The following is an 11,970-nucleotide window of genomic DNA, read 5'->3' as shown; positions in this document are numbered from 1 at the left end:
GAAATGAGGAACCTGCCTGACTCCATTTTGAAGGTAGGAGACATTTTGTTGTATTGCTAAACATAAGTTTTCATTTACTCTAAGAGTTGAGTTTCTGTTTCCTTGAACATGATCTGCCCCAAACCATGACCTTGACTTGTCTTTGAGAACACTTTGACCTTCCCTTATCAGAAACTACATGATAATGACTGGTTTTCTTGTTATTTTGCTCCTTAAAAGGACTCCTTAAAAGGGACTCTCAGCACTTCTCTCTCTGACCTCTAACTGGCCAGCTCTCTGATGCACCTGAATAAAATAAAGCTTGCCTAATTTTGACTCTGAATTGTGGTAGTGGCCTTATCCCTGCCTCATGGAATTATCAGTGCTAGAAATAATGCTCTATAACTTGTTATAAAATTCTTCATGGGAAGAAGAGGGTCTCTCATTTCTTAGGCTTTTCTGAAACTCTAGCACAGTTCTGAGCATATTGGTGGTTACCTTACAGTTTCACATAATCAGTGATCTTCAAAAATTAGTAAAATGAAGTTGTGGGGATAGACTTTCCATTTGGTGGTTGGACTGGCTTCTGAATAGTGTAGTATGAATCGCTTTGCTGAATGAAACATTTTGTAAAGCAAAAAGTCTCCGTATTGGGGGTAGCAGGATGGATCTTGAGCCTGACAACTTAGGGTTCCACCCCAAGACCCACACTGTGGAAGATGAGGTCTTCTGACCTTCACCTGCGGTCCTTGGCATGCACACATGCCTACATACACACAAATAAACGTAACTTTAAAATACAAAAAGAAATGATCCCATATATATAAATATATAATTGTATAAATTGTGTTCACATATTTGCTTTCTGATGCAAAATTGGACACTGAGTTATGGGTTCCGCTAGGGGGCGCCAGACAACATACAGAATTCCATCCACACTACGCAGCCGCAGTCCAGGCGCAGGCTGGACGCGCCCTTGTTGTTGCGCATAACGTCACCGGAGGGCGCGGCCCGTGACGGGGGAGGAGCCTCCCCTCCCCCGCCGGGAGGGGAAGGGCCGTCCCCCTAGTGCTGCTTTCAGGGCCAAAGTAGGTTGCGAGTGGGAGGCGGTGGCTGCGGCTCCACGGCTTGGGGAAGATGGCGCCGCCGGTGACGGAACGGGGGCTGAAGAGCGTCGTGTGGCGGAGTGAGTGCGGAGGGGTCACTCAGGGCTGAGGCAGGGAAGGGTCGGCCGTGCCGGGTCTTGTTTTCCCGCTGCAGCCCTGCAACCTCTCCGGGAGCTGCACGGGCACTTGTTGCTTTGGGACCAGGTCCCTGGCTTGACTCCTTCCGGCTAGCCCAGAGAGTCGGGTTTCATGCCAGCACCAGGGATGGGCGGGGTGACCAGACGCGGCCTTCTCCGTGGCTTTGGCCAACTCTCACCGCGGTGAGGCTCCTCGGCAAACCCCACCCTTGGGCAACCTGACTCGGGCCGGCTTTCCTTCCCCGGTCCCCGAGCTGTCCTGGGACAGTTCTTCCCCACTGCACCTCCTCACCACACCAGGCACGGACGTCTCTCCATCCGACACAATCTGAGCTCTGTGTTTCTCTGTCCCGCCCTCGTTCCCGTGTTTTCAGAAGCCGCTTGTGTCCCACATTTATGTTAGCACCAAGGGTTTTATACTACTACGCTTTTCGGTGTCTTGTCCTTTGAAAAGTGCAGACGCAGCTTTTCAAGAGCGCCTTCTGCCACTGTTCCTAGGGAATATAACTTGCTTTAAAAAAAAAAAAGTTCTAGAGAAAGCAACAGCGGACTGTTAAAGCCTTATCTAGTGTCCGGTCCCTGCTTAGTCTGCTCCTTCACTGTTACAATTGGTCTGCTTGTTGGTTACTGGTGTTCGACAATATCAGCCGGGACTTTTATTAAAATCACACCAAACCTAGGCCTGCCAGGTTAGAGGAGCAATGAAAGCAGCAAACCGGAAGGACCTGCCTTGTTTGGCATCTCTGGGTTCTAAGTAATTATAGTCTAGTAGTGAAAAGGAGTAACGTCTTATTAGTGTTTCTTACTCCACCTTGGTGAACAAGGAACAGAATAGAAATTAGTTAACAAAATTCTGTCTTCAAGAATTCCTTGTGGGAAGTTAAAATCCAAATCAGCACAGGCATAGTGTTTACCGTAAAGAAGTTACTAAATAGATACATAGACTTTGTGAAATACAAAATTAGGCTTTAAAAATTTAGTTTAGGGACCTGCAAGGTGACTCAGTGGGTAAGGGTGCTTGCTGACAAGCCTAAGGACCAGAATTGGATCCCCAGGGATGTAAGGAGAGAACTGACTTAGGCAGATTGTCTATATTGACTCATACGAAAGTGGGTGACAAATTGTACTGAAGAAATTATTTCTGAGTTATAATGGCACTGTGTATCAGCTTGTAAGAAGATACCATAATGAAGGTAATATCAGTATCTATAGTGGGAAAACTAGCCAAGAGGTCTGTATGAAGGTCATGTTAACTTGGAGTAACACCAGGCTTATCAAATGGAGAGTAAAATACAGGCTAGATGAAAGGAAAAAAATGTTAGGCTGTATAATATTCTGAAGAACTTGTGTAACTAGAAGCACACAACCAAAAGGCAAGAGTAGCCCAGTGTTTATTGCACAGAACACATACACATTAAGGGACTGAAGAAACGGCTTAACTAAAACAATGAAAATAGGTCACATTTCCACAGGCTGATACATAGATGAGCAGTGCACACACAGAGGGATACATCTCTCTTTTGTTTTAAATAAGCATAAGTACAGTACTGATATATTTTATGTTACTTCATCTTGGAAACATGCTTTTAAAAAAGCCAAAAAGGGCATGCTTTTACACCATTCATATGAAAAACATCCAGGACAAGCAAATCTAGAGAAACAGGAACCCCTTCCTGTGGCCCAGTCTGGAGATTTCTCTTAAAGGGATGGAGTTCCTCTTTTGTTTTTTGGGTTTTTTTGTTTTGTTTTGTTTTGTTTTTCATTTGTTTGTTTGTTTGTTTGTTTGTTTTTTGTTATTGTGGTTTTGCTTTGGTTTTAGGTTTTTGAGATAGGTTTTTACTGTGTGTCCCTGGTTGTCTTGGAGCTATGTAGTCTGGGCTGGCCTTGAACTCACAGAGCACCTGCCTCTGCCTCCCGAGTCCTGGAATTAAAGGCCATATGCCACCACACAGAAAGAACTTTGTTTTGTTTTTGAAACAGGGTCTGGTGCACCTTAGTCTGGCCTCAAACTCATCTTTGTAGCCAAGAATGACCTTAAACTTATGATTTTTTTCTGCCTTCACCTCCTGAGCGGCTACAATCATGGGTAAATCCTACCATACCTGGTTTTATACAATACCACAGATTGGACTTAGGACCCTTGCATGCTAGGTGAACAGTCTACCGGCTGAATTGTGTCCACCCTCAGCCCCAAGGAACGAGGCTTCTTTTTAGAGTAGTGTTGATGGTCTCAAAACAATTGTGGGGGTGTAGTAGTGGATGGATAACAGAACATACTAGAAACCATATATTCTTTTGAGTGAGTGATTTCTGTAGTTTGCTGTTTATACCTTGATAATACTATTTAAATGAAACCAGAAAGAAGCTATTAAATCTAGACCTAAGGGTCAGACGTGGTGGCATTTGCCTGTAATCCCAGCACTTGGAGGTGGAGGTACAAGTATCAGTTCAGTGAGTACATAGCGAATTTGAAGCAAGTCTGAACTTTGAGACCTTATCTCGAATAAAATCTATACCTAAGATTTACACCCAGCACAGAAAGAGTTAATGTTTGACCTGTCTGTGTCTTCTGTGCAATTTAAACCTTCGTTTAGGATCTTATTTTATACAGAGTATTTTGCATTAGCCTCGTAAGGAAACTCCAGAGCTCTTTCCTTCCTTTCTAGTTCGTCCAGCAAGTAGCTGTCAGGATAATCTCTTTTAATAAGTGGCTTGAAGATCTATCTGCAGAGGCCCCCAGTGTACTTCTGACTGTTACCTAGCTCCAGTCTCCTTGTATAATAGTGATTCCCCCTATGCCCGGACTATTTATTCCCACTGTAGTGTTATCTCTTCCTATCCTATCTTGATGTCCCGTTCCTCCCTGTCTTTTGATTACTTTCCCTAACTCTTTCCCTACTCGGATTTTGGCTTTCAAGTCTTAGTTCAGATGGGCTGGCTTTTCTTCACGTGGCCTCCTCTGCCTTAGTGTTCAGTTTGCCTTTTCACCACTGCTTATGAGCTTTGCTTTTTTGTTTGTTTTCTTTTGTTTGGTTTTCAGACAAGTCTCACTTTTTTTAGCCCAGGCTGGCCTAGAACTCGCAGTAGCCCTCATGTCCTCTGAATGCCAAGGTTATAAGCGGGAGCCACCACTTACAGTTAGGAGTCTCTTGAGAAGCCTTTAGATGGTAGGTCCACCGTCTTGTCTTACAAGCTTCTACATTTATGTGCGTGTGCATGCGCAAATTCTAGTGCCCATGTGCATGCTTGCAGAGGCCAGAGGTCGATGTCTGATGTCTTGCTCTAATGCTCTCTACCTTACGAGATGAAGCCTCTCACTGAACCTGGAGTTCCCTGTAGCTAGGTTGGCTGGTCAGCTCTGAGGATCCTCTTGTATCTGCCTCTCCAGAACTGAGGTTTCTGTGCTCTGTCAAACCTGATTTTCATGTGTGCTTGATGGATCCAAGCTTAGGTCCTCACGCTCTTGGTAAGCATGTTAGCGTGTCACCAGCCTCCTAGGGCTGTAAGTTTGTACAGGCCCCATTGACAGGTGGTGATTTTTTTTTAATATTTTAAATTATTTTACAATCTTTCATAAATTTCCCCCTGTTCCTACCTAAAAGACTGCATTTGTACAGTACTGAATTCCTCTCGGAAAGTTCCTAGTGCACTTCAAGTACTTGAGTGGGACTAATAGAGCAAGAAGAAAACAGTAAGCACCATCATTCCCGTCTACACAGGAGGAGAGACTACACTAAATGGGTGGATCAGGAAAAGTTTATCTGATTGGCACATCTCAGGGAGATGACAAGAGAGACTCCACCATTAGGTACTACCTTAAGCCTCCTCTGTACAGGAGGATGAGGTGATGGTTCAGTTGGTAAGGGGCCTGCCTGTCAAGCATAAGTACCTAAGTTTGAATCTCCAGTGCTCACATAAAGTCAGACATGGCAGTGAGGTCAGCTAGTCTAGTCAAATAGATCAGCTTGTTCAGTCCTGTGTTGAAAACTGAGGCTGAGAGTGATGGAGGAAGACACTCAGTGTTGACTTGTAGCCTCCCTGCACATGCGTACACACCCACATGAGTTCTTGCATACACCACATGTAGTGCAAGGCATTCGTTACAAAGGATACAGGGTACTGGACCAAAACGTAGGTTGGAGTTGGTCATTTAGTGGTTTAGACCTTCTCTGGACAATGGAGAATCATTCACGATGACTTTCCCCTTCTCAAGTAGCAGACACAGGCACTTTTGCAGTCTCTCTCTTTTTTTTTTGGTTCTTTTTTTTTTTCGGAGCTGGGGACCGAACCCAGGGCCTTGCGCTTCCTAGGCAAGCGCTCTACCACTGAGCTAAATCCCCAACCCACTTTTGCAGTCTCTTAATGCTAAAAGGAAGCCATTTCTTGGTCCTATTTTTAGGAGAAATGACCTTTAAAATTTAATTAGGTGTAATGGTAAGTTATACTAATGTTAAGTATACACTTAGATGGTAATTTTGCTCATGTAACTACTACCTAAATTGATCTATAGAATGTTTCCTAGCACTCATGGTTTCCCAGCGCAAACCCTCTCTTCTCCCCGGAGTGAACGCTGTTCTGACTTCCTCTGTATACTCATATTTCAGAGAGCATCCTTGAAACTCTCCATTAGATTTTCACATGTGCACTTTTGCATTTGTGGGTGCAGTTGGTGTGTGTGTGTGTATGTGTGTGTTGGGGCTTTCCATGTTCTGAGCAAGAAGGCCTCTGTCCCCGGGACACTGTCACAGAAGCCCTGCCTTTTTTTTTCTTTTCTTTTCTTTTTTTCCAGAGCTGGGGACCGAACCCAGGGCCTTGCGCTTGCTAGCTTAGCTCTTGCTCTACCACTGAGCTAAATCCCCAACCCCAGGCCCTGCCTTTTTATTCAGTTCTTGCACCCACCTCAGTTTCCATTGGTTCTGCTGTCATACACTTTTAAACTGAACATATATGATTGAAGAGAACGTCAGCCAGGCGTATGTACAGAGCACACCTAAAACGGTTAATAGAAGATAACGGCCCGGTAGAAAAGGAGCAGAGGAAATTAAGAGGCAGCCTGCAGGTGGGATAGTCTGGTTTTGACCTGGAGAAATGCAAGTTAAGACCTGTTTCCCTTTAACCTACCGCACTGATGGAATCATGTAGCAGTAGGAAAGCTTTCTGGTAGAATGTTCCTTCCAACTTGTTGGGAAAGCTGCTGGTGATATTTAGAGGCAGGGGACAGTACTGTGTGACCTCAGCAGTCCCCCTAGGGCCTTTCTGTAAGTAAAAGGGATATAAGTATACAAACATACTTAACAAGTATTTTCCCAAAAGATCTTTAAGTTACATTTTTGAAAGTGTACTTTGTGTTCATCCACATGTACCTGCCACAGCTGATGAGATTTCCCCCTCCCCACTCTCAAGGTAGGTCCCCTGCAGTCCCATTGTCACTGTTGATGAATACTTCTGATTCTCCATCCATATCTCGGTATTTAATATTTACTTTTAAGATGCTAGCATGTTTAGTATCTCAGACTGTACTTTCTACACAGTAAAACTATAATGTGAACTGGGTGAGGTAACTTAAAATTCTGTAGTTAACTGTATTAAATATATAATAGAAGTAAATGAAATTAACTGTAATGCATTTTAGTTAACCTGACATTCAAAATACTTCATGTGATATAAGAATTTTTAAAGGGGAAAAGAATTCATAGGATAATTTATATTTCCTCTTTTTAAAAAACTTCATAGTCTTTCTGCTCCTCATTTTGTTGTGTTGGGGATCAAATCAGGTTTCACATATGCTAAGCTTGTGGTCTGCTATGAGTCACACCGCAGCCTTCTCTCATGTTATTTTCTTTCTCATGGAACTTTGTACATTTCAGGTGATTTTGGTTTTTGGTTTTTAAGCTAGGTTTCACTCTGGTCCAGGCAGGCCTGGAATGCAAAGCAGTCCTGCTCAGCCTCCCAAGTGCCAGAATTTCACAAGTGTCGACCACTGCTGGTGGCTTCTCCTAGCTCTGTTTCAGAGGCTCCGTGGTCACGTGTGACTAGTTCCTGTCATCTAGCGGTGCAGGTTTAAGGTTTCAAAGGCTAACATGTGACTCTGCTCCAGCAGTGCTGGTATCTTAGAGAGGAGCTTTAAGAACATGTAGTATCTTCAGTTTCCAGCCTGTGGCGTACACAGTGAAGCTGGCTCCAGAGGGAAATCTGTCTGAGCTCTGCCTTAAAATCTCATGAGATTGCCCATCGAGCCTTAGAAACCTTTGCTTTCTGGTGTAATCACAATCGAATACTTTAGGGTTTTTAAGAAATTATTATTTCCCTATAACATCTACCTAGTAAGCAATACATAATTGACTTTACTGACTTCTTTCTTTTTCTGTTTTGGGGTGGGTGGGTAGGTGGGAGGGTGTATATGTACCTGTAGGCTGGGTAGAGCCCAGAGGTTGACATCAGGCTTTTTCCTCCATAGTCATCCACCTTAGTTTTGATTACAAAACACAGATCAGAAGTTATAAAATTCCGTTCATTGTGTGTGTGTTAGAGCAGTAACACACAGGTCACAGAGTGTCTGTGGAGGGCAGAGGACAACTTCAGGGAGTTGGTTTCCTCATTTCATCACAGAATCACATTGTCAGGCTTGGTGGACAAGCACTTTACCCGCTAAGCCCATCTCGCCAGCCCCAGAGCACAACTTCTGTGATGAGTATTAACTACTTTCCCCTGGAACACTTCTAACAGCAAATATGTTGGGTTTTTCCTTCTTCCTAACCAGTTCTCCAACGCTTCATACTGATGGGATACCCTACAAGTCAGTTTCATTCTGACTGCTACGCCAGCCTTGGCAGGCTGAAGGATTCAGAGCCATGACTCAGTTCAGCCCTCAGTTCAGATGCCAGTAGCAAGTAATAGAGTGCTCATACTTCCCACAGTCCCTAGCCTCGGATCCAGTCAGCGTGCGTGTGCTCTGCCTTCCCTTTCAGTGCTGTAATTCAGTGCTTACAGTCTCTAGTAACTCCTCCCTGTTATCAGGGTTCTTGTTGGGTCGTTTTTCTTTTTGTTGTTTTTCTCAAGTATACACATCAGCAGCCAAATCAATAGGCCAAGGTCTGGAAGGGTCTGGGTCATGAGGGCTTCTCTACCTGTGGGGCTGGGGATATCACCATTGCCACCCATGGGCACATTCAATGACTCAGAAACTCGGTGGGTTGTGGACGCTTCATTATGTAGGCCTTTGGTCACTGGTAATTGAACATAATCTCTAGTCCCTGTTGTCTCTTTAGAAGTCAAGCTTGCTATCAAAAACAATGACTTTATGAAATTCGTAGGCAAATGGTTGGAACTGGAAAATATCATCCTGAGTGAGGTAACCCAATCACAAAAAACACACATGGTATGCACTCATTGATAAGTGGCTATTAGCCCAAATGCTTGAATTACCCTAGATGCCTAGAACAAATGAAACTCAAGAGGGATGATCAAAATGTGAATGCTTCACTCCTTCTTTAAAAGGGGAACAAGAGTACCCTTGGCAGGGAATAGAGAGGCAAAGATTAAAACAGACACAGAAGGAACACCCATTCAGAGCATGCCCCACATGTGGCCCATACATATACAGCCATCCAATTAGACAAGATGAATGAAGCAAAGAAGTGCAGGCCGACAGGAGCTGGATGTAGATCGCTCCTGAGAGACACAGCCAGAATACAGCAAATACAGAGGCGAATGCCAGCAGCAAACCACTGAACTGAGAACGGGAACCCCGTTGAAGGAATCAGAGAAAGAACTCGAAGAGCTTGAAGGAGCTTGAGACCCCTTATGAACAACAATGCCAAGCAACCAGAGCTTCCAGGGACTAAGCCACTACCTAAGGACTATACATGGACTGACCCTGGACTCTGACCTCATAGGTAGCAATGAATATTCTAGTAAGATCACCAGTGGAAGGGGAAGCCCTTGGTCCTGCTAAGACTGAACCCCCAGTGAACTAGACTATGGGGGGAGGGCGGCAATGGGGGGAGGATGGGGAGGGGAACACTCATAAAGAAGGGGAGGGGGAGGGACTAGGGGGATGTTTGCCTGGAAACCGGGAAAGGGAATAACACTCGAAATGTAAATAAGAAACACTCAAGTTAATTAAAAAAAAAAAAAAGTCATAGCTTGGTTCTTCTGGTGACCAGCTGCTTTCTGAAGCTAGTCAAGGGTCATGTCACCAGCATACCATAGATTCTTTTTTTTTTTTTTTCCCGGAGCTGGGGACCGAACCCAGGGCCTTGCGTTTGCTAGGCAAGCGCTCTACCACTGAGCTAAATCCCCAACCCCCATACCATAGATTCTGTGTCACATAAGAAATGTCAAGGATTTTAGATTTATTCCAGGAACTAGAAACACAGACCAGATTTTTTTAAAGATGTATTTTACTTTTAATCATGTTTACGCTTGTGTGAGTGTGTATACAAAACCATAGCTGTCTGTGCAGGCCCGAGGAGGGCTCAGGTTACAGGTCATATAAGCCACCCTACTCACCCTCAACCACTGAGCAATCTCTCCAGCCTGGCAGATGGTTTTCATTGTGTTACAGTAACACCTGATTAGATCGTTACAATGTATCTTTTCTTTAACATGGTCTAAAAAATGTGATGGTAGGTTTTCTAAAAGCATTTAATTACTGAAGACATATAAATTTAAAATAGAAAAGTGTAAACAAATTAGAGTTGGGCATGGTGGTGCATGCCTATAATTTGGGAGGGAGAGGCTGGAGGAGGATGCTTCCAGGTCATCTGTAAAGGATGCCAGATGCCCTGAAACTGAAGCTCTCTCATGTGCATTCTCACAACTGAACCCAGGTCCATTGCAAGAATACCAAATGTTGGGGGCTGGGGATTTAGCTCAGTGGTAGAGTGCTTACCTAGGAAGCGCAAGGCCCTGGGTTCAGTCCCCAGCTCCGAAAAAAAAAGAACCAAAAAAAAAAAAAAAAAAAGAATACCAGATGTTCTTAACCACCAAGCCCTCTCTCCAGCCCCAGCCTACACGTGTTCTTTAACAAGACAGTAAATGGGGATGACAGACTCATGCAGATTTGATGGTCAGCTGTAATTCAGCCATGAGCCAGTGAAGGATCTTCCTATGGATTATTTGTTTCCTAAGACTTAAGAGAGGAGGAAAACCTAAATCAGATAATAGTTCAAAACTATTTTCTGGACATATTCATACACTTCTGTTTGAGAGTACGTTACAGTTTAAAGGTATAAGTAAGATAATAAATATAGCTGTATTTGTACTTACAGCTTAATATATAGTATTTATATAGTTCAACACATTCCAATTGCAGTTTTTTCTCAGCCATTTTGACCCTTTTGCATAGACTTACATTTCTAATTGTTGTTTTAAATTACTAAACCTTTTTTTTCTTCTTTTAACAGAAATAAAAACAACAGTGTTTGATGACTGCCGGAAAGAAGGCGAGTGGAAGGTAGAAGCCGCATGATTTGCTCCTGTGGGGAGGGCTTCAGCTCATTGTGCTTGGGTGCTCCCAGGGGATGTAGGCCTAGAACTCACTTTGCACCTTACTTTGCCACAGTCTGTGGCACCTTAAGCCAGGCACATAACAGTTCCTTGCTTTCTTGTCTGGAGGATGGGATGGTACGTCCCATCTGCAAATGCTAAATGTTTGAACAGTGCTTTATGCAATAATTCTGTAAGTGACAATTACATTTCAGAAAATTTGATGCTAAACATTGATATACTTAACATGAACAAGCTCTGCTTCAAAATAGAAATATTTCTGTTTTCGTACCTGTATGAAATATTTCCATGTATGTATATTGAGAAAGTACGCCACCAAATCAAGGTAAAAGAGGAATTTCTAAAACTTTTTTGTTAATTCTTGACAATCAGATATTTATGCTCTTTCTTTTTTTTTTTTTTTTTTTTTTTGGTTCTTTTTTTCGGAGCTGGGGACCGAACCCAGGGCCTTGCGCTTCCTAGGCAAGCGCTCTACCACTGAGCTAAATCCCCAGCCCCTTATGCTCTTTCTTAATTCACTGTCTTAAGATCATGCTGTTGGATGACTTCACCACCAGACTTCTGTCATCGTGCTGCAAAATGACAGACCTTCTAGAAGAGGGTGTGACAGGTAGGTACTGCTTCTCTTCAGCTGTGAGCTGTGGAAGTAAATCCAGCCTTCTCCAGATATCCTGATCACATACAGGATGGATGTTTTGATATTTATGAATACAATTACTTGTTACCTATTGCATATTCAATTTGTATTTGCTATTATAGCATGTTTTTAACACAGATTTTATATTTTTAAATTTTATCACATTTTTACTGGAGGAGGAGGGAGGGAGGGAGAGAGAGAAGATGTGCACATGTGAAAGTCACAGAACAACCTTTGGAAGTGAGTTCTGTCTGTCAGCTGTGCAGTCCTAGGGACTGAACTTAGGTCATCAGCCGGGCAGGCCTTTACTTACTGAGTTACTTCATTGGCCTCCAGACTTAGTAATTAGGCCATGGTAATCATTGTTCAAGCTTACTCGGCAATAGATAGGTATTGAGAGCATTTTCTCTTGTAGTCACCTAGACTTGCACTGTGTATGAGAGAGAGAGAGAGAGAGAGAGAGAGAGAGAGAGAGAGAGAGAGAGAGAGAGTGTGTGTGTGTGTGTGTGTGTGTGTGTGTGTGTGTGTGTTCCTCTGTCCCTGTGTTTGTATTTGCTCGAGTTAGTTCGTTCCTTTCACTGTGGTGTCCAGAGCACCAGAT

The 11,970-nt window shown here is 43.5% G+C and overlaps 1 protein-coding gene across 3 annotated transcripts in view; it reads left to right on the top strand.

Annotated features, from left to right (window-relative positions):
* The first annotated feature begins 998 nt into the window (after positions 1–998).
* Positions 999–11,970, top strand: part of Stxbp3 (syntaxin binding protein 3) — a 43,385-nt gene continuing 32,413 nt past the window's right edge. For 2 of the 3 annotated variants that reach the window (XR_015658015.1, XM_087614143.1), the window contains exons 1-3: positions 1,047–1,165; positions 10,630–10,679; positions 11,261–11,342. Coding sequence is in view for 1 of the 3 variants with exons in the window: in NM_053637.2 (NP_446089.1) it covers positions 1,117–1,165; positions 10,630–10,679; positions 11,261–11,342 (181 nt within the window). In the remaining 2 variants the exon portion in view is untranslated. 3 annotated transcript variants of the gene reach the window in all.

Source organism: Rattus norvegicus, chromosome 2 (genome assembly GCF_021556685.1).
Source record: "Rattus norvegicus strain SHRSP/BbbUtx chromosome 2, alternate assembly SHRSP_T2T, whole genome shotgun sequence".
NCBI lineage: Eukaryota > Metazoa > Chordata > Mammalia > Rodentia > Muridae > Rattus > Rattus norvegicus.
Note: the sequence above shows the minus strand (reverse complement) of the source record. Positions and strands in the feature narration are given on the sequence as shown.